Source organism: Bidens hawaiensis, unplaced genomic scaffold, assembly GCF_021521415.1.
Source record: "Bidens hawaiensis isolate Kalapana, Puna unplaced genomic scaffold, B.hawaiensis_p1.1 tig00047692_1, whole genome shotgun sequence".
NCBI lineage: Eukaryota > Viridiplantae > Streptophyta > Magnoliopsida > Asterales > Asteraceae > Bidens > Bidens hawaiensis.
In genome coordinates this window covers 61,739-85,150 of record NW_027498540.1, presented here as the reverse complement: position 1 = coordinate 85,150, position 23,412 = coordinate 61,739, and the positions used below count along the sequence as shown (strand labels likewise).

Below are 23,412 nucleotides of genomic sequence, written 5' to 3'. Positions count from 1 at the left end.
CGGGCATCGGAAACTGGGAAAATGCGGCAGTAGGATTAAAAGCATAGGGACGCCCGAACCCTAACCCTAGGGGGGCATTATACGGCGGTGGTTGTTGTTGTTGGTGATAATTATTATTATTATTAGGGTAATAGTTTTGGTAATAAGGATTAGCGTCGTAACGTTCAGGGTAATTATTGTAATAATAAGACGGATCGTACGGCTGCGATGGAACGTAGGGTTGATGAAATGAATCGTAGGCTGCTGCAGATGAAGATTCTTGTTGTTGTTGATGCTCGTGAAATTGTTTCTGGAGTTGTTCGAGTTCTTGGCGTTGGGAATCAGGTAGTTTTGATAAATCCATTGATCAAACTCTTTTTAAGAAATTAGGGTTTTCGGGGATTATTATTATTATTACGAGGAGGAGGAATTAAAAGCGTTTTCGGTTCGGTTTTGGTACCACACCTTTTTTTTAAAAGGAAAAGTTAATATATTATGACTCCCCCGATTAAATATGGAAGGGGAGACCATTTGACCAATAATTCTTAAATTACGCGTTTTAACACTTCGCGGTTTCCTGGCATACTCGGTATAGCCCTTGCCATTAGTTGGCCATCCTTTGACCGTTGATGAGCAAAGGCAATACCGTCTTTTACCTCGTTATGCCTTGATGAACGTTTATATCCCTCGAATTAGGTTTTTACTTTGGTCATATCATAGCCGTCGGCCAAAAAAACCACATTGCCACTCCGTAATTTGTTGATCGAAACTTCAATTGTCAACCAGTCAATGGCCGAAAAGTTGTTCGCTAGTGGATACTGTGTACTATGTTTGCAAGATCTTCAAATTGTTATTGTTATTGAGTGAATAATGGTTGTTACTGGTGATGATTTCACGATTTTCACTACAAAGCTTTTCCATGAAGGCGTGTTCTTAAATGAGCCAGAAAATATATATGAGGAAGGTAAGATAAATTTTGTTGACTATGTGGAGGTCGAAAAATTTTGTAAATGGATGTTGGAACAAATACTTGAAAAGTTACAATACAAAAATCCGTATGTTTATTATCTTCATTACAAACATCCTTCTGTTTGTTTGGATTTGGGTTTAAAGTCGTTGGTTAAAGAATATCATTTTGAAGATGTTTGTGATATGGTTAGAGGTCGTAGCCACGTTGTTGAATTTTTTGTAGAACATGGCAAAAACAATTCGATACATGTTTCCGGATTTAATAGTGCTTTTAAAATAGTGGCACACACAAGACCCGGTGAAAGTGCTGATAATTTGAGTGATAGTAATGCTGGAGGTGGTGTTGAGGAGGAGGATTATACAGCTGAGTTTTAAATACCTTTGGAGGAGGTAGAAGTTGACATGAGATTGTATAAGGCTATTGTTTATTTGGATGTGGAGGAAGACACCAATAATATTTCTAATGGAAATCGTTTAAAACCATACATGGATGATTATGAGAGCTTGGATGATGAGAGTCTGAGTGTGTTAGAAAGTGTGGTAAGGAAGTTCGAGGGGAAACTAAGGAGTAATTTAATTGATTATTGTCCCTTCTATGTTGATCAATTAATAGCGACAAAGGATGAGCTTAATGAGATGGTTAAGAGTTATGTTCTTCATGGTAGAATAGATCTGTATATCAAGAAAAATGAACCATTAAGGTATAGGGTGATATGTTTGGGGCCCAATCCAAATTTGGTTGCTGGTGATGGGTTAAATGTGACAAGTGAGGAAAAGACCAATGTAACAAAAAGGAAAATGAAACCCACTTGCCATTGGACTATGCACGTCTTAAGAGCCTCCTTTGAAGATAGTTGGTGTATGAAGACCATGCCCAACCAACACGAGTGTCTAAAAAGTCGATATATCGGTCTGTACACCATGCCAAAAATTGCCAAAAAGATTGAATCTGAGCTTGAAACAACCTCGAACATAGATGCCAAATATTTAAAGACAAACATCCAGCAGAAGCATCAGATCTAGGTTTCCGAAGACAAGGTACGAAGAGCTAATACAGTAGCTAGGGAAAGGAAGGATGGTGACTACACCAGACTATACAGCAACCTCAGATCGTATATTGATGATCTTCTAAAAGCAAACCTTGGGAGTTCTGTAAAATTAGCTGTGAAATCATGTTCTAGCCCTAGCAGTCCAACTAGGAAATTCAAAAGAATGTATGTATGCTATGCTGCTTTGAGTAGAGGTTTTAAATTGATTGGGAGAGAACTTATAAGTCTGGATGGATGTTTCATGAAAGGGAAGTAACATGGTCAGATATTGATTGTTATTGGTACGGATGGTAATAATTGCTTGTACCCAGTTAACTTTGCAATAGTGGAAGTTGAGTGCGCACAGTCATGGAGTTGTTTCTTAACGAACCTTGGAGATGATCTTGACTTGCCTATTAATGTTAATTTCACCTTCATTAGTGACCGTCAAAAGGTATGTCTCGATTTAAGTTTTGTTTAACATTATATGCAAACTCATAGTACATCCAAATGTTGTTTTGAAACTTGTAATGACTCATTCAAGATGTTGAGTTTTCCCTAGGGCCGAGCATTGGTTTTGTTTTAGACACATTCATGAAAACATGAGGCAAACATGGTAGGGAGATGTGCATAAAGGCTTATTTTTTATGGCAGCATCTGCCACTTCTGTCCCCTACTTCAACAATGCTATCGAGGAGATTAAGAAAATTAATCTTGATATGTTTCTCTCGCTTAATGAAATCCCAGCTAAATATTAGTCACGATCACATTTTTCAAGAAGGGCAAAGAGTGATATCTTACTAAACAACCTATGTGAATCTTTTAACAACCAACTGGTTGGAGCAAGGGACAAGTCTATCATAACATCTATCTATTATAATAAAAGCCTACCATTTTTGCCACTTGTCAATACCATAACCCTCCTCACCTTTTTTTCAACCAATTTTCATATATGGTCTTTATCTTTTAAGTCATTTCAATAAATAACATTAAAATGTAGGTTTATTCCAACTATATCCATTACTACATATAATAGGTATTCTCCATATGGATTGACAAGAGACGATTAGTGAATTTTGAAGTGTTAATTAAAGTGTTTATTATGGTTTATATTCAAAATAATAAACAATAAACATTTGATTCATAATATGTGGAATGAGAAAAATCGACTTGGACTAAATCCTGATAACGTCAGCGGCTAAGGCTTAGCCTTTATACCTAAAAATACATATGATTTTAAAACTAAAAGTTTTCGGGTTAACCCGAAACCTATAATTCAGACCTAAGAACCAACCCGAATTACTTCGGTTCAGGTTCGGGTTAGTATTTTCTTGGGTTCGAGTTTCTCGGGTCGGGTTAGTTTGGGTTCTGGTACGGGTTTTCTTGGGTTGGGTTTCATGCTACGGGTAAAAGTGACAGCCCTACTTTCAACAATTATAAATAAGAATCACTACCTTCACTTTATGTAACTTTAAATCTTCTAATATTCTTCTAACTCATAATAATCACTATTAATGAACATGGCTTTAATGTTAGTATGTATTTTTCATTTTCTTGGCAATTACATTCATATGAAATAAACAAATCATTTTGTTGTATTTAAATTTTCGGTTTTTATGTTGTTTGATTATATAGTTTTTTATTGTAAAATATGAAGTCAATTAAAATTTGTCATAGAGAAATCTGCATTTTGTCTCCCTGGTTTATATCCACATTCTATGGGTTTACCCCTGAAAAAGATTTTACGAAGTTTGGGCCCCTGTGTTTCTCCAGCGGGTTCCTCTGACTTCTACCGTCAGTTGACCCGTCGTTGACTGTTAATCCAGAAGGGTAATTTAGACATTTCGCTATTTATGTCCCCTGATTCAATAAAACCCCCTATTTAGGGTTTTTTCCCCAAACACCCAAATACAAACCAACCGTTCGAACATTGAACCCCTAATTTTTCCGTTCACCGTTGAAATCAAACGTCACCTGCACACATCGCAATGTCGACCTCGTATTCTATTAGGCCGGACAGTGAGTATTGTGACCAGTATGACCTATATGGTAAGGTTTTACTGTTTGCTCAAAATTTTCGTTATTTTGTTTGATTGTTGTTAACGGGTTGAATGTTGTTATAGGTGACAATTATTCACATGCGTTCACCATAAAACTTTTCCATGGAGGGTATTTCGCTACCGAGGGGCAGCGAAGATACGAAGGGGGGAATATCACTTACGTTGATGAAGTTCAAGTTTCTGAATTTCGTAAAAATTTGTTGCTTGGAATACTTTGTAAGTTACATTATGGTTGTGGTACAACTTGTTGTTTTCATTACAAACATCCGTGTATTAGTTTGGACTTGGGTTTAAAGCCGTTGGTTGAAGATTATCATTTTCAAGATGTTTGTGAGATAATTAGAGGTAGTGATGGTATAGGTACTCACATTGTTGAGATTTTTGTAGAACATGGTAGGACTAGTGGTACTGAAATTGTGGTCTATGATTCTGGATTTGTACCTGGTTTTGGTTTTGAAAGTGTTCATGAAGTGAGTGGTCACCATGAAGTGAGTGGTGAAAGTGTCCATGAAGTGGGTGGTGAAAGTGTTGATGAAGTGGGTGGTGAAAGTGTTGATGAAGAGAGTGATGAAAATAGTTCTAGTGAGGAAGATGATGACAGTTATGATAGTGATCGATCAGATGAAAGTGATCCTGAGCATACGGCTGCCTTTCAAACACCTTTGGAGGATGTAGAAGTTGACATGAGGTTGTATAAAGCTATTGTAGATTTTGATGTGGTAGAAGCAGCAGCTGATCATATTAGTGATGATGATGGTTTAAATCCTTGCATGGATACCTATGAGAGCTCTGATGATGAGCGCTTGAGTGTCTTGAATAGTATGCTAAGAAAGTTCAAAGGTAAGGAAAGGAATAATGATGATGAGTGTCCATTTTATGTTGGTCAGTTAATACCATTAAAGGAAACATTGAATGAAATGATAATAAGTTATGCTATTCATGCTAGAAGAGATTTGTATATCAAGAAGAATGATCCTTTAAGGTTTAGGGTGATTTGTTTGGGGACCAATCCTAATTTGGTTGCTGGTGAGGGGTCAAATGTGTCAAGTCAGGAAAAGTTGAAGGTAAAAAAAAGGGAAATGAAACCCACTTGCCCTTGGACGCTGCACATCTCAAGACAATCTGTTGAGGATAATGGTGTGTGAAGGCCATTCCTAGAAAACACGACCGCCTCAGAAGTAGAACAATTGGTTTGTACACAATGTCTACTATTGCCAAAGAGATTGAGTTTGAGCTACAAACCACCCCCAACTTATCTGCCAAGGAATTGAAGGCCAAATTCCAGCAGATGCATCAAGTACAACTTTCTGAATCGAAGATGAGAAGAGCAAAGACAATAGCTTTGCAAAGGAAGGATGGTGACCACACCAAACAATACACCCATCTCAGATCCTATATTGATGAGCTTCTTAAAGCAAACCCAGGTAGTACCATTAAATTAGATGTTGAACCATGTGCTAACCCTAACCTTCAAAAACAAGGCAATTTAGAAGGATATATGTGTGTTATGCTACTTTGGTTAAAGGATTTAAATTGATTGGTAGAGAACTTCTTGGGTTGGATGGTTGTTTTATGAAAATTAAATACCCCGGACAGATTTTGACTGCTGTCGGGACGGACGGTAACAATTGCTTGTATTCTGTTGCCTTTGCAATAGTGGAAGCCGAATGCATAGACTCATGGAAATGGTTCTTAGATCTCCTTGGAGATGATCTTGACTTGCCTCATGATGCCAATTTTACTTTCATAAGTGACCGACAAAAGGTATGTACACATAGGATATATTTGTAATAGGCTAACTCATGTACACTAATTATGGTGATTTGACTGTTGTAGGGACTTATTCAAGAAGTTGAGAGTGTTTTCCCTAGGGCAGAGCATCGGTTTTGTTGTAGACACATCCATGAGAACTTGAAGCAAACCTGGAGGGGAGATTTGTATAAAGGCTTGTTTTATAGGGCAGCATCGGCCACTTCTGTCCCCTACTTCAACATGGCAATGGAGGAGATTAAGAAAACAAATCTTGATATATTTCTCTGGCTTAGTGAGATCCCGACAGCTAGATGGTCAAGATCACATTTTTCAGGAAGGGCAAAAAGTGATATGTTGCTGAACAACCTTTGTGAATCTTTCAACAAGCAACTTGTTGGAGCAAGAGACAAGCCGATCATTACATGCTTGGAGTATATTAGAGAGTATTTGACCATGAGGATTGTGACTGTGAAGAAGATGCAAGCCACTGCATGGGGCCCATTAACACCGCAAGCAACAAAAGCATGGGATGAAATCCAAACAGAAGCAAGCAAATTGACGGTTATGATGGTTGATGATGTGACTTACCAGGTATGAAAATTTGCATGACTATGATATTACAATCAATCTTTTGTTAATATGCAAATATGCTCATAGGTTAAAAGTCTGAGAAGCAAATGTGTGGTGAATGTGGGGGATAGAACTTGCACGTGCAGGAGATGGGACTTGACAGGTATGCCATGTAAACATGCTGTGGCAGCCCTATATAACATGATTGAAAACAACATGTATGTCGGTCCATTGGAGAAGTGGGTTGATGAAGCTTACTGGTTAGACACTTGGAAGAAGGTGTATAATCACCAAATCAGGCCCATACCAGGCCCTAATATGTGGACACCCTCAAATTGCCCAACAATAATAACTCCTTCTAAACATCATACTCAGATTGGCAGACCGAAGAAAAGTAGGTAGAAGGCACTAGGTGAGAAGAAGAAATTGGCAGCTAGCAAGAAGAGGAAGAGGAAGATTGAAGAGGTTCAGCAAGTGTTTTCTGCAGGAGGAAGACTTACCAGGTTGGGGCATGAAAAAAGTTGTGGAAGATGTGAAGGTTACGGACACAACATCAGAACTTGCAGGGCACCAATTCAACAATAATGATGTCAACCATAAAGTTGTGTTTGAGCTAGATTGATGGTGTGTGTTTGAGACTATTTAAGACTTTTGTTTTGAACTTTCTGGTACCATGTCATGGTTTGTGTTTGAAACAATTTAAGACTTGTAGCATGTGTGTTTGATTTGGGACATGATGGTTTGTATGCTATTTTGACAGTATTTTGTTTAATGCTTTTAAAACTAGTAGCATGTAGGCAAACAATGCAAACATTACAATAGATTTAATCATGTCAAATTAAAGTACAATTCAAATGCAAACAATACTAGAAACCAACTACAACGTTACTTCCAATGACAATCATCATTTGACCAGTCAGAGTCCCACACTGGATTGTCTTCATATGGATCATGAAAGTAAACTTCTTCCGGCTCACTGGTGTACTTGAAAGCTGCTTTCACAACCTCAGGGTCATAATCATCACCAGGATCCATTTCATGTTCTTCACTTGGTCTAAATAAGTCATCTTCTTGCACTAAATAAGCTATCAACTCATCTTCACCCAATTGATATTCCTTGTCTTCCATTTGACTTTTGTCTTGGTCAAACGGCACTTTCTCAATTTCATTGTTCCCTAACTCAACATTCTCAGTTTCATCATGGCTGCAACATGACTGATAATGTGGAACACAAATTTAAAGTAAATAGATGAAACAAGAAGCTCTAAAATTTAACATAAACTTAAATAACAACAACAAAGATTACATTATCACATACTACAAAGACAATGTTAACAGCTAATCAATAAAAACACACATAAACGAAGAACAAAAACCAACTAATTCCTAGCAACATCTTCAAGCTTGTTACTTTTTTGGTTTTCATTCTTGCAAAATCATCTTTCTTGTTCATCATCTTCACCATTGCTTGAATTACCTTTTCACAACTAGGGCATGTGGGATCATCAGCCCATTTTAGCCATCCACAAATCCCCTTCTGTAACGGACTAAATATATCAACAAACAAACAACCCTAATTCGATTCACAATTCACAGATTACCTCTAAAATTGACCTAAGCAACACGACAGACCAAATCATCATCGATTAACAGAGTAGAACCCTAATTCGTGAGTAATTAAAACTTACACAGCACAAGAATCGACGCCCCGGGTTTGCATTGGTCCTGGATATCCGGTAACATGTCGCGGCACCACATGAACATCTCACACAAACCTCATCTGCACGGCAAGGCTTGGAAGGTGAACCCGAGGAGAATTGACTTAACTTGGATTGAGACATCCATAAATCGGGTCTCCCGATAATGCCGTTCAATTACAGGTTGAGCTAATCGCCGGAGATGGTAACATAAAGGGAAAGAGGGTAGATCGAGTAGTTATAAACGAATCAGGGGGAATAAAGTAATTTCCTTTTTTTAACGGGTCAACGACGGGTCAACTGACGGTAGGAGTCAGAGGAACCCGCCGGAGAAACACAGGGGCCCAAACTTCGCAAAATCTTTTTCAGGGGAAAACCCATAGAATGTGGATATAAACCAGGGAGACAAAATGCAGATTTCTCTTTGTCATACACAGAATATTAATGACAACAAATTTATCATGATCAATTAATTTCAAATTGTAAAGATTCTAAGGATGATTATATAATCAAAGTTCAGGTATATGGTTTTTGGGATAATCATGTTTTTTTATAAACATGAGCAGATGTTCTCAAATGACATCATATTAATTGATTAAAAGCTATGATATTTTATGTGTATGAATATTTTTTTATTAGTAACAAGGATATATATTATCATTTATCTAGAGTTGGTATGTACTTGGAGAACCTTTTTTGTCACATGGATAACTATATATGGTTATATCAAGAGTTATAAGCATGCATATATGTTACTTTATTAAGAGTTACAATCAGACATGGATTAAAGATTTTGATTTTTGATAAACAACGTATATCTGCTAATACAATCACAAATGTAGTGTATAAGAGCATTCCCAATTGGTTCTCCATACATATCTCTATTTCTAAAATTTAGAAAAATCATCTAAATAACCATTCCAACCCATTCTCTATCTCCAAACTTCGTTTCTAAATTTTAGTGAAATGATATAGGATGCCTCCAAATTTAGAGTGTTGCTAAACACTCCATTTCCAACTACCATATATATATATATACATTGAAAATCAATTTATATTGAAAATGATAATAAAACAAAATAGTTAGAAGTTAAGATTATAAATGGAATAAAGAGAAAAAAATAATAAAAAAAAAGAATATAGAGATGAGAAGGGAGAATGGGTTGGAGGAAGTTTTGAAAAATGATGTATAAATTAAAGAAATTATGATTTAGTTAAAATATAAAGATGGAGATAGAGAACCCATTGGGAATGCTCTAAGGAAGTTTTTACCTATTTGTAACATATTTGTGTAATCTTAGTTATGTAATTTCTATAATTTTAATTTAATTGTAATTGTATTAACAATATATGATCAATTCGTTGACTTTATTTCACTTAATGGTCAAAGTTAAAATTTTAAACAATTACCCGTGTAATACACGGGCCTCAAACTAGTGTTTAGAATATATTAGAGAGTATATGACAAAGAGGATTATGAATGTGAGGAAAATGAAAGAAATTTCCAAGGTCCCTTAACACCATATACAACCAAACAATGGGATGAAATACAAACAGAAACAAGTAAATTGTTAGTTATGATGATGTATGAAGCTATTTACAAGGTAACATTATTAAAGATGACATTATTTGTGATAGTATGATATTATAAGCATCATTTGTTAATATGGTGACTATGTTGGTAGGTTATAAGTATGAGGAGCCAATGTGTTGTGAATGTGGAGAAAAGGACCTGCACATGCAGAAGGTGGGACTTGACAGGTATGCCATGCAAACATGGGGTTGCAGCTCTATTTGACATGGTAGAAAATAACATCCATGTTGGTCCAATGGAAAAGTGGGTTGATGAAGCATATTGGTTAGACACTTGGAAGAAAGTGTATATGCACCAAATCATGGCAATCACGGGGTCTGATATGAGGACCCGTTCAGAATGCCTAACAACATTAACTCCACCTAAACATCATAATCAAGTAAGTAGTAGTATGTTATGTGCAACAACTATTAAACATCTAAGCAGTCTGACTTTATTTGTTTTGTTTTCACATAGAATAGGAGGCAAAAGAAGAACAGGTAGAAGGCACATGATGAGAAGAAAAAAAAAATGGCAGCTAAGAGAAGAAGTGGAAGTTGACAATAGAGGAGGTTCAATAAGTGTTTTTACAGGAGGCAGACTAACTAGGGTGGGGCAGAGTGTGAAATGTAAAAACTGTGGAAATTATGGACACAACATCAGGACTTGCATGCCACAACCAAATGCAGTCACAAGCTCCGGATCAGAAATCATGTCTTCGCAAGGAGATCCACAACCAAGTCAACCCTAATGAAGTCAACAAGGTGACCTGTTATGACGTGGATGTGTTTGGTTTGTGGTAGGCAATTTCAAAACAATTATGGTTTGTATGACACTTTTAAAACTTGTAGCATGTTTTCTAAGTTTGTTTTATGACATATTTAACTGGAATGTTTGACAATTATGGTTTGTATGGCATTTTGATTGTGATGGTTTGAAAAATGCTTTCAAGTCAAAAGAAACTTAAATCAAACACTAGCAGCAACATCTCTTGCAAACACTTTTATTACAATAACTTATTCAAAGTTACACATTGCACTACAATTAAAATGCAAACAAGACTAGAAATCAAGTTCATTGCTATTTCCAATTAGAATCATCATTTGACCAGTCAGAGTCCCACACGGGGTCGGCTTCATATGGATCGTGATAGTAATCTTCCTCCGGCTCAATAGTATAGTCATAAGTTGCTTTCAAAACCTCAGGGGTCATAATCATGACCCGGCTCCATTTCATTTCCTTCATTTGGTCTGAATATTTCATCTTCTTGCACTAAATAAGCCAGCAATTTATGTTCTTCCAATTGACCCATTTCCTTGTCTTGCAATTGACATGCTTCATTGTCAACCTGCCTTGCATCCTTCTCAAATTCATATTTTCCCAAAAGTACTTCATCCTTCTCAATTTCATCATGGCTGCAACATGACAGCTAATGTGCAAAAAAAATCATGTAATATAAGAAACAACAAGCTATAAATATTTAAAATACACTAGAATTACAAGTAAAAACATTACATTATCCTATACTACAAATACGATCCACACAACTAATCGATAAACACAAACATACACAAAGAACAAAAACCATTTAATTCCTAACAACATCTTCAAGTGTGTTACTTCTTTGCTGGCTCACTTAGATGACGGTGGGGTATTAACAAATCCCAATTGGGGAGGGGGGGTATAAACATAATTTCATCATTTTTTAACGAGTCAAAGGATGATCAACTAACGACAGGGGCCATAATGAGCCTGACGGGGAATTGTGAAGGGCCAAACGCATAATTTAAGAAGTAATGGTCCAATGGTCTCCCACCCATATTTCACATGGGGCAAATCATATTTTTTCCTTTTTAAAATGAAATATCTTCAACCTTTTTCACCCATTGACTGACCCCATCTTACCCACCACTTGCACGACCCTAGATCATCGGACGCCTACCCCTAGTACCTGGCTCTTTTGATTTGTTTGATTGCATACACAAATTCATAGATGTTGGTTGTTGATTTGAATATAATTGACCAACCCCACCCGAACCTCTTATTCAATTACTTTAGAAAAACTCCATTATATATGTTCTCTGGAACAATAAGCAGAATTATTTGAAATACATATAATATGATATATTACATACATATTATCTTTATGATAAATGTTTGAAATATCTAAAATTTATAGAGTTTTATGATAATATAAATCTAAAAGACAAGGTGAAACTTCATATTGTATGAAATATAAATAATATCAACAAATACATATTTCAAATTTCAAAGTTGAGTTCATTTTTCATGTAACGAAGCTATTATATGTAACGAAGCTATTATAGTGAATCATAGCTAAACATGGGCCAAGAAACAAAATAAAAACACAAATTGAAAATTTTCGGGTATATTTGGGTAACCTAGTTAAGTAGCACCAAATAGCCATGAAACGTTTTTTACCAATCCAACACTCGAATGCATGTTTTAATGTTTCGGGTCTTCCCGTTGGGATTGAGTTTTATTTGTCATTAATAAAGGCAATTACTATGAGAGGATATGAATGAGAACTAATGTGACATTCGTCAAGTTTCGGTGTCGTGTTTACGTACGTTTTATTACCGTTTGTAGTCGGATCTTCATATTTAATAAAAAATGTTCGATCGTTTAAAGTATCTAATATGTACACTTTTAGTCCCTACACTATAGTGTTTACAACAATTGATCAACAAATCAAACTATAGGGACTAGATGGCAATTTAAACAAAAATATTTTTGTTTCCCTCCTCTTCCCTTGTTCTCCCCGTCGCACCAACAACCCCACCCCCCCCCCTTCCAGTTTTTGATTCAATCAACCCATAAATCACGGGATTTGATTAGTTAGTTTGAACCTTAACATGCACGAAAATCATCTTTATGGAAAGAACGCGTAATTGACAGCTAATCACGTCAATACGAATCATTTTCGTTAATTATGAGCGTGGACTGAAATTGACCTTGTTAGCCTATAAATACGAGTTCAAAACTCAATTAAATTGCTCCACACCATCATCTCACTATCACGAAGCAAAGCCATAAGACATGTGCATCTAAGAAGCCGTTCGGAGTCCCGTTTGAATTCGTATTTTGGCCGTAAACCCTAACTCTTCGTCCTCGTACAATCCGTAACCAATTAAGGTAATTGTTATATGCTTTTGGATCAGATTTGTGTGCTTATCAAAAGCCCTAAATCAATTTTTATCAACTGTAACGAATTAAACAAGTTAATCAAATTAGGGTTCTTATGGTTTAAGGATTTATCTGAGTTTGTGGTTATATATTTTATGTTTCATGATCTAAACGAATAGTCACTGGCCCAGTTGGCCAGTGCACTTCTTGCTAAAACTAAAGACCCGGCCAGGGGCGCGGGTTCGAACCCCCCTGGTCCGGTTTTGTGATTTTATTTTCCTTTTTGTTGTTTTGTTGTTAACCATGTGTACCATTATAATTAAAAATGTAATTATATTAAAACCTAATAATGTTTACACTTGTTTAAAAATCCGAACACTGTTGAAACTCTTAAAAGAAACTCTCGTTAAACGTTTTCGGATATATATATAATCAATTATAAATCTCTTTTTATAATAATAATAATAATAATAATGGTGACTTTTAAGAATATTTAAACTAATAAAATTTTCTTATACATAAAATTTATGTGAACACTTTAACGATTCCCAAATCTATATAAACCTATTTTTGTTTTATATTCATGTTTAGTTCGTTCTTTTCGCTTTAGATATTTATGTTGTTTATACCTTATAACTAGGACAAGTTATCGGGACTTCTTGCGAAACCATCTAGTTGCTTTAATCGTTACCATCTCCTCATTGCCGTATTCCCTATTCCAAGTGAGTTCTTCATAACCCCGTTTTAACGCTTTTAATATTTTTGGGGTGTAGCATGTCACAAGTTTTATCTTGTTAGTTATGTGCTTATTTATAAACCGATTCACAATTAGCGTACATGTTAATATTATTCTTGCATATTGTTTATGATTATACGTGAACTTGCTTGCAACATGTTTACTATTCTTATGGTGGAAATTACGCAAACGCATATGTGACATTTGTCAAATTCGAGTCTCGATTGTATTCGTTTTCGTGTTGTTTTATGTTGTAAACCGACCCGCTTTGTAAACTAAAACTAATGATACATAAAATATTGGATTTTTATGTTACCAAATCATTCCCATTTGTTTAATTTGAAAAACCTCTTTTACGGATTCGAAAACGGCCTTAAAACGAGCAAATTACATCAAAACGAACTTCTGGACGCAACGAACCACAAAAGACGAGCTGGGCCAGCCCCCACCCCCCCACCTGGGCACGCCGCGTCATGCGACCAGAGGAAAAGGGGAGGCCGCACGGCGCCTAGGGAGACCTGCACACATATTACGGATTTTTCTTGTGTTTTGTTTGTTTGTTTAACCAACCTATTTTCATATAAATATAAAAGAGAACCTTGCAAAGAAGCTTTGACCCTTACCCTATATATACACACTCATATTCTTCATTTTACTCTTGCTACATCTTTAAATTCTCTCTCAAACTCCATAGATTCAAGGTTGTTATTTTCTTAGTATTCTTGAAGTTTTGACTTCCAAATGTCAAACTAAGTTTAATCTTTCTTTCTAATTTGTTCATCTAACTTTACTAACACTTGTTATGGTTGTACAACATATATATAATAATACCCCTTGTTACCTTTGGTAGTTACTTCTTCGACTCCGGTTGGTTAAGTTTCGGACCTCGTAAGACAAGGCTTCATGGAGAACTTCGTGTTCTTGATATATATATATATATATATATATATATATATATATATATATATATATATATAACTTGTTTATACATACTAACCATGTTTAACTTATGCTCTTATTAGTTTGTTTGTCATGTTTATGAAGTTCCATGGTGGGGATTGTAGAGACTAACCTCGGTTTAACCGTAAATAGTCCAAACCGTGAACCGAACTTGTTACTAGTTTTGTTAAATAATTATTTTAAACATGCTTTATGTTAGATTTAAGTTTCTAAAATTCATTTATACAAGTTCTTGGTTATTTGGGCATGTGGAGACCATCAAGGAACGTATTGTGAGATGGAAACCGAACCGATCCGATTTTTACCCGCTTAAGACACACAAGTGTGTTTTTAGCTATCAAGACTTATATATTTCTTTAAAAATAGTTTACAAACTGATTTTAATTATTTTCTTAAGTACTTGGAAATGTTGGATCCAATTTGATCTCATAACAAAGTTTGGACCAACAAAACCGAACACCCGCTTAACATACGTTGTTAGTTCTAATACAACAGATCTACATACTTGGTTAAGTCTTATAAAGTTTTATTGAGTTATCTCATAACATTCATTATTTTGGAAAGTTGACTTTGGGTTTGACCAATTATCAAGACACGAACAACAACCCGAACACTCGTTAAAGACCCGTTTTAGTATCTTTAGCCCAATGGAAATTGCATTTTAGTATTTTTTTTTTCCACCTTATTACTTAACATTGGTTAAGTAAATATTAAGGTTAGATACTTTAACCCGGTTTCGATCAAACTTACATTTTTAAAGGGTTATTATTCTAAATTTTTAAAGAGTTACATTTTAAACCTTGAACTTAAATTGTTTACTTTTTGCAACAATTATTTTATTTAAAGATCTTCAAGGCAACCTTTCTAAATCCAAGACTTTCTTTTATTTAGGCTTCATACATTAAACCCTTCGTTCCGGCAAATCTCCAAATTATCAACTTTTCAAGTTTATTATTTGAACGTGAGTACTTTCATACCCCGTTTTCTATCTTTTATCTTGGGGGTGACATTTCATCTTATTTAAACTAAATGTTTTATACTTGGGTCTTAAACCACAAACGTTATTGTTTACTTTACTTAAATACTTGCTCGATTTGGTGTTCTATGCTTATATGCCTATGTGTGCATCGCTTTCGGTTGTTTGAATCCATAAATCCTAGATTACTTGGCATCCCCTTGTAGCAAGGTGTCGTTAATGTAATGCAATTAACGATAATCTATTAAATTCTAGACTATTTGGTATCCCCTTATAGTTAGGTGTCGCTAACGTAATTCTATTAGCGATTTTATCCGAATTATGGCTTTTATTTATTGTTTCGTATACTAGTTTTGTGGATCTTTCTTACTATATATCTATAAGTTCAAACTTATGAATTGCTCACCAACCTTTGTGTTGACAAACTTTATTTTATGAAATGTTACAGGTTTACATCTTGGTTGATTTAGATGCTTGAAGAAAACGTCACAAATACCATTAGGATATTAGCAAAAATGAACAATATTTGATTTGCTATATTTTGTTATGACTTGTTATGAGTATTGTTATATGACATTTTCGATGTTGTGAAATGAAATAAGTTTATTAAATATTGTCGCTTTAATAGTGTCATGTGCTTATGGGCCATCGTTACACCTCGGCATGTTCCGCCGCCTTTGGTCGGGGTGTGACAGCATACACATACACATAGAGTGGGAGGGTCCGACGGGACGTACCTACGCCATCTAACGTTACGACTTCGGTTGTTCGTAAGGTGGTTTTCATTTCCCCTATTACTATAGCCTTGGCTAAAGGAACGGGAGGATGACATTAATTGATTTCATTTATTTTACGCTTGAATATTTATTACATTACGAATGTTGAATCGTGCCTTTTATATATATGTATACTCAAAAACTTATGAAAACTCACAAACTTAATTGTTGACAAATATATTATTTTCAACGTGTTACAGGTTGAATCGATGGCATGCTAAGGATGAAGATCATTAGTATACCTTAGGATATTTGAATAAAGAACTTATTTATTGTTTGATGAAGTGTTTCTTTTTATTTTTAATTATGAATAATTGTGTACTTGTTATGTTATGAAATGAAATTATATAATTATTACTGTTTTAATAGTGTTACAAGCTATGAGTGATCTGTACGTTACACCCGGGCGTATTCCGCTTAAAGCCGGGGTGTTACAACTAAGAGGTTCATATAATATGGGGTAGAAAGGAGGGTGAGGTCCGCTTGATAATGGGCAAGCAAGCCAACGTGAAGGAGAGAGGAGGAAAGCGTCCATAAATCTCAATGTCATTGGGGGAACCAAGGTAGGGTATGGAGTCGGTTAACATTCTAGAGAAAATGAGGCATTCAACCAAACATTTGATTAATTTAAATCTCTATGTTATGGCTTTTTATGTTGTAGTGAATGAACATGAGGAAAAAACGAAGGAAAGTGAAGAGATTGCGGTCAAAGCAATCAGAGCAAAAATATATTACAACAGATTTGGTCTTGTACCGTAATAACAATCACCTTATATGACATTAATGACTGTCATGTTGGACCCAAAATATTTGTTTTCAGTCGGCATTATTATTTTTTAGTATTAGGATTTCTGTTAACTCGCGTAATTTTCTTGGGTTATGGGTCGAACTGGATCACCAAAATAAAGAAAGTGCATCATATAAATAAGGTATATTGGTTTTATTAATCTCAACTATCATCTTTTGGTCGTTGCCGGTCCCAATTAACAAATTGACTGCTAATGGTCCCATCCTTTAACATATTTGTTTCCAGCGATCTGCGACTAATAAAATCCTAACGCTATCACTTATAGATCGCTGTAAAAATGCTTTTGGTTGGAAAAATCACATTTTTTGCCAGAAAACTTAACCTGAACACTGCCACCAACACCAAATGACTCACCGCCAACTGGCCACCACCACTTGAGCACCGACAACCAATTCTGACGATGGTTCTAGGGTTCCGGTGACCTCAATAATTGGGGTTTTTACTATAAAAAGGTTCCTAAAAGTCCAATCAAATGTTACAAAGATGTTTAGAACGGAAATGTTGAGTATCTAGAAAAAAAATGTGAGTTTTGCGACAGAAAAACATTTTTCAAGCGACTTACAACTAACGGGGTTCGAAACAGATATGATAAAATGTGAGATCGTTATCAGCCAATTCATCACCTACAATTAAATACAAATACAAGGTCATAAAAAAATTGCATTTCATGATTGTTGTCTGTTATATTTCATTTCCGGAAAACTATTGCTTAAATTTTATTTCAAAACATTGTGAATTAAATGTATCAAATGATTTGATACCTCCTCTAATTATCAGTATTTTGACTATGGGGTGACAATTGTGATTCATGAGTTGAATAAGTTGTATCAAAATATATATGGTGGGTCATATGTGTCAAACAAAAAAAAATGATTGAAACAGGTCAAAACGGGTTGACATTTCTCGGGTTTTTTTTTATGGAACGAGAAAAACGGAGGAAAATTTTTTGTATTTTTACTTTTTAAGATTTTGATTAATATTTTGAGTTATAATTTTTTAATTATTTTTTTTTAATTTCGTGGTGAGCGGTTTATGAAATCTAAACCCATTTTGACCAATTTCAAAACCCCTCACCAAGAAATTCAAAAAAAATAATTAAAAAATTATAACTCAAAATATAAATCAAAAACTTAAAAAGTAAAAATAAAAAGAAATTTCATCCGCTTATCTCGTTCCATAAAAAACCCCCAAGAAATGTCAATCCGTTTCAGTTATTTTCTTTTTTAGTTTGACCCATCATATAAATTTTTATACAACTCATTTAACCCAGTGGGTCAAAATTGCCAACCCTAATTTTGACTAAATAAATCTGAATTCACAAGGTTCACGTTAAAGAAAAAAAAAACCTCAATAAACTTCACATCACTCACTTTTCTCTCTTTCACTCTATCTCGTCCAAAGAAAATGATTTAATCCAATTAAATTCATGTCACTCCTATTAATTTTTAATTTAATATCAAACATTTAGTTTAATTACATAAATAATAATAATAATAATAATAATTTTCAAATAACCATTGTACATTTTTGTAAGACGCTAAACCCAATTCGTCGCATCATACCTTTGTCGGAACCATGGATTCACTCTTTCCACATCTTCAAGTGTTCTCAAGAATAATGGTCGGTGCATTCGAAAATGACGCTTAAATATATCGCACGTATATGTGGGATTCACTTCTTTAAAATAGTCATCATTAAGCATTGAATGAGCGCGTAGCCGTTTGTGTTTGAGTGCAGCTTTTCGGGTTCATGGCGGCACTTGTAGTTACGGATGAGATTTTTTTCCCGAATACCCGTACCTGTACCTGTTCAGTACCCGTATCTGTACCAGACCTGTACCCGTACGTGTCGTGTCTATTGGGTATGAGTATCAAATTTATTGATTATCGGTACATGTACTTTCGGTTACAGGTACAGGTATTGTGAGTACTTGTACCCGTTTATAATATGTAGGGGATTTTATTAGGTTTACAACACTCATGACTTAACTTTCAAGCATGATTTTCAAAACATAATATATATTAGTTGAATAAGTTCATTCTCAATATATGTGTATATTCATATATTGTGTATTCGTATATTTTTATTTCATAATTGATTGTCGGTACCGTACCGTTACCGATACCTAGTTTAGTGGAGAGATTTAGAAAAAAGAACAAAGGGATACCAAAGCGAGTATCATACCCAAAGTACATGTACCTGTATCCATACCATAAAATTTGGGTACGGGTATGGGTACCAAGATTTATTGATTTTAGGTACATGTACTTTCGAGTACAGGTACGGGCACGGTCCCGATCTCATCCCTACCTGTAGTTGTAGAAAAGCTTGGGCTGTGACTACAACTGTTTGAAAAAAACCTCATCCGCGATGTCGGAGTCGGATGGTGATGAAGAAGAAGATGCTGATGATGAAGAAGACATTGTTTAAAAATTTTTAGAGTATTGATGATGATAAAGATTATTTGATTATTTGATTTGAAATCATAATAAAATGTGAGTTTATATAGTACTACTTTTGGATTAAAAACAAAAAAAGAAAAAAAGAAGAAGCCAAAAGAGTCATTCAACAACGTTAAAATAACAAATCAATTAGTAATAATACATAAATAAAATAACAAATCAATTAGTAATTACATAATTAACACATATTATTCCTTTTAAACCGTAAAAAGCATAATGCATGGGCTTTTTTTAGCAAACTTAACACTAACGAGAAGTGATTATGCATATTTAAAGTGTCATGTTATCTTAACTTATGTTAGATGTTAGAGTATACCCGATGGCCCAATTGTCACGTTAAAACAATGATAACTTCAATAACCAATACTACGATAGACCAACAAATAAGTTCAATATATATTTTTCTCTCACTTTCCACCATAAATCTCACAAGGTTGGATATTCAGATATACAATTAATGTGATATTGTGGTAAGAAGCTTGGATTTTTCAGTGGAGATCCAAGTTCAAACCCCACAAACAACGTTTTGAAGGGGCCATGGGTGGCTTAATGAAGGAAGACTATGATCTTTGTGATCTCCAGTTTGATCTCGATGGCGTCCAGGTTTTACCACAAGTGGGTCTTTGGCGTGTGGGTTTTCCTCGGAACTGGAGATAACTTGGAGTCGTTTAAGAGCTCCGTTCAGCATAGCTGGACTAGCTGGCGGTTGTTTTTTGTCATTGGGTTACGCCGTACGGAGACAATTGGCCGTTCAAACAAAATTTAGTTAAGCTCATACATAAGTTTGCATTTCTTGTCAATACAATCATTTGAATACAATACATTTATCGTTAAAATACACAAAAACTATCATATCGAATCAAAGCCTGCACGCACATAAGCAACTAAACTGTTTCTTCGCTAAAAGTTAAAAAGATTGTCAAACTAATACCGAAAATCCTTATAGATCCCGAAACGTCAAAAAAGTCGGTACCTAATTGGCACCCGATATTAGGTATCCGATTTGGTATGACGTTATTGTGGCACATTCAATAACGTTGATAAAGTCGACCCCGAACCACCTCTCCCTCCCTCACACACTATATTTTGTTACATTATATATGACGTTATTGTGCACATTCAAACTGCCATGAGAAAGGCATGTATTTAATCAGAAGAGCTAAAACACATACCAAAACCAACATGCAAGTTTAATCATATCACAGATGCGGTTGAAAATTTGTTATAAGATTTACGGTGACAACAATATCAATGACTGACTAAACGCCAGTCATAATATCTCTCAAATATAAAACTGTGATGGAAGGACAATTTGGTCAATATGATTCTCTGCTTAAACTCGTCAAAAATCCAAAAATATGTACTGCTTTTGAAAAACATACAAAAACTCTAAAATATTTTATTTTCAGAGTTATGTTTTATTTTCGGATATTTTTACTTGTAAATATTTTGAAACAAAAAGACAAAATACCAACAAGATTTTATTTTTTCTTTTACATATTATTTAATATTTTTAAGTTAAGTGTTTTTGAACGTAAAACACGTTAAGGAATTACAATTTACCACATTGGGTAAATGTCGTTAAGGTATTTGATCATCGGGATACGGGATTTCATTGATTTATTTATTATTTCAAATATTCTTTTATTTAATTGATTTATTTGTTCATTTAAAATTAAATAAATCTGGTTCGTTATTTATGAATAACGAATTGGGGTCATTTACAACGGATTACATTTCAATTCGTTAATCTAATCCGCTTCCGCCAATATGTAATTAATGATCTTAATTCGTTATACATAACTTAACGAATTACAAGCACAAACTAAGCACAAATTATTGCTAATTTGTTATTAATTTGTGTTAAGTTTTAACGATTTAAATTAATTCGTGTGCCACGTGTTTTATATATGATAACGAATTAGTTGATTCGTTATTTCAAATTTAAACGAATCATATGATTCGTCACTTTGAAAACCGTGTCAAACTGTTGCTTATAGGGATTCGTGAAACCCATTCATTTCACTATTCACTTTCTTCTCAATTAAGCAAAGACACTCTAGACAAATTTTTCAGAAAAACTCAACCTTAACGAAACCCGATTTTGATCATCAATTCTGAATCGTACGGTAAAGAGGATTCAAACGCAATGATTTTCGTCAGTTTTGATAAACATTTACATGGTTAATTAATTGCTTGTATAATCGGTTTTTTAAGTTATTCATATAACTTGCTATTTATCTAAGTTAATCCATGATTTGGTTCAAATGGACATTACTGACTATAGTACGATGTGTTTCCGAGATCCTTGATATCATTCATTTGGCTTCACATCGTTACTCATGTTCTAATTGAATCCAGACGGGTATTTTGACTGTTCGTTTTCTTTCTAATTTGACTTTGACTTTAATTAGTCAAACAATAAGTTTTATTAGTGACCATTCGTCATATGGTAACGAAATGAAACTAATTCGTGTTCAATTCATTATTAAAGCTTAACGAATCAACATTTTCAAAAACAATGATAACGAATCAAAGTCCATTCGTTCTGAATTCGTTAAGATTAATTCATATTATTTACTTTATAACGAATTAGTCAATTCGTCATAACAAACCACTAGTTCGTTATAACGAATTAGCCTATTTTAACGAATGACATTATAAATTATTATATATTAATATTTTAATTGTTATAAATTTTCATTTATATTAATATTATTTATTGATCATTTTACTAAATCTCGGGTTATATATTATCAGTTATGGCTGACAATATGGATCAAGATCCTCCTGCTGCTGAGCCACAACAACAACAACAAGAACAATATCTTCTATTAATCCCATACGACAAAGGGCATAACATTTGTGCTTTTGTTGGTACAAACTTCGCTGACGAGGATATTTTTGGTGAGATGCTGGCTTTCATCCGTCGCTCACCTATTAACTATGATGTCATAGTTAATCTTGAGGTTCGGTTCAACATTATCCGTCTGGTCTGGAATACTGCTAGACATGTTGAGACGGAAAATCACAGTGCTGCTGAGGTGAATGAAAGACCAGTTGTAATATCATCTGAGACTATCCAGTGAGTGTTGAGGTTTGGAGATACTATGGATGACCCGGGTGAGTTTCACAAGGAGTTGATTAGTGGGCTATTTAATCGTGTGTTCTATGCTGGTAATCTTGAGAGATCCATGTATAACAAGGCATACTTGTGTCCCACATACAAGTACTTATTACATGTTCTTATACATTGCCCTGGTGGACGGAAAGGTGGTTTTGATGAATGCCGTATCATGCTTCTATAGGCATTCGTCGCGCTAATTCTGAAAAAACCTTTCAACTTTTCTTAGATGATCTTCTATCATCTCAAAGAGAATTGTCTTGTAGAGAAACGCTGCAAGAAATTCTTAATGTATCCTCAATTTATCCAACTGCTTGTTTAGGATGCGATTCGTGATTTTGTGATCGATCCAACACTACGCAATGATAAATTAAAGTTGAAGCATATGACAGCGGATACAATGAGGAGGATGAAGCAGTACCGTCAAGATCCTCAACCAAGATTCAAGTGTTTGATTGGTCATGTATCCAATCTTGATTATGTATGTCCTCCTAATGACCGCTGGATCCACGATGACTCGGATTCTGAGCGTGAAGAAGGACCAGGTGGGAACGATGATGATGACGGTGATGATGGTGGTGAGGGTGGTAATGATCATCCACAACAGATTGAAATTGAGGCAGCTATTGCTCAAGCTGCTCAACGCAAACAAAAAGGGAAAGAGGTGGCTGGTGAAGGGTCATCTACATGTAGAGTGACTGCTGTTGCTGGTGTTTCTTTTGGAGTTCAACCTCCAAGGTCATCCATTATTCAAAGACCGGTGGTGCCACTTATTACTAGCACCCCGGAATTCAC

At 34.9% G+C, this 23,412-nt stretch overlaps 1 protein-coding gene and 1 long non-coding RNA gene across 2 annotated transcripts; both read left to right on the top strand.

Annotated features, from left to right (window-relative positions):
- The first annotated feature begins 869 nt into the window (after positions 1–869).
- LOC143597171 (uncharacterized) lies at positions 870–4,921 on the top strand. The gene is made up of 3 exons (XR_013146844.1): positions 870–1,144; positions 4,382–4,528; positions 4,574–4,921. It is a non-coding gene; the product is annotated as an uncharacterized LOC143597171 (long non-coding RNA).
- A 32-nt stretch (positions 4,922–4,953) lies between these two features.
- On the top strand, positions 4,954–6,760 carry LOC143597170 (uncharacterized). The gene is made up of 5 exons (XM_077075753.1): positions 4,954–5,100; positions 5,184–5,460; positions 5,562–5,800; positions 5,873–6,379; positions 6,446–6,760. The coding sequence occupies exons 1-5, from the start codon at positions 4,954–4,956 to the stop codon at positions 6,758–6,760; spliced, it is 1,485 nt and encodes a 494-aa protein (XP_076931868.1).
- Positions 6,761–23,412: the final 16,652 nt, after the last annotated feature.

Coding starts and splice junctions, on each gene's coding strand:
- LOC143597170 (XM_077075753.1), top strand. CDS start 4,954: ATGATAATAAGTTATGCTATTCATGCTAGAAGAGATTTGTATATCAAG. Junction 5,101..5,183: donor CAAGTCAGGAAAAGTTGAAG/GTAAAAAAAAGG, acceptor TGGTGTGTGAAG/GCCATTCCTAGAAAACACGA. Junction 6,380..6,445: donor TTGATGATGTGACTTACCAG/GTATGAAAATTT, acceptor ATATGCTCATAG/GTTAAAAGTCTGAGAAGCAA.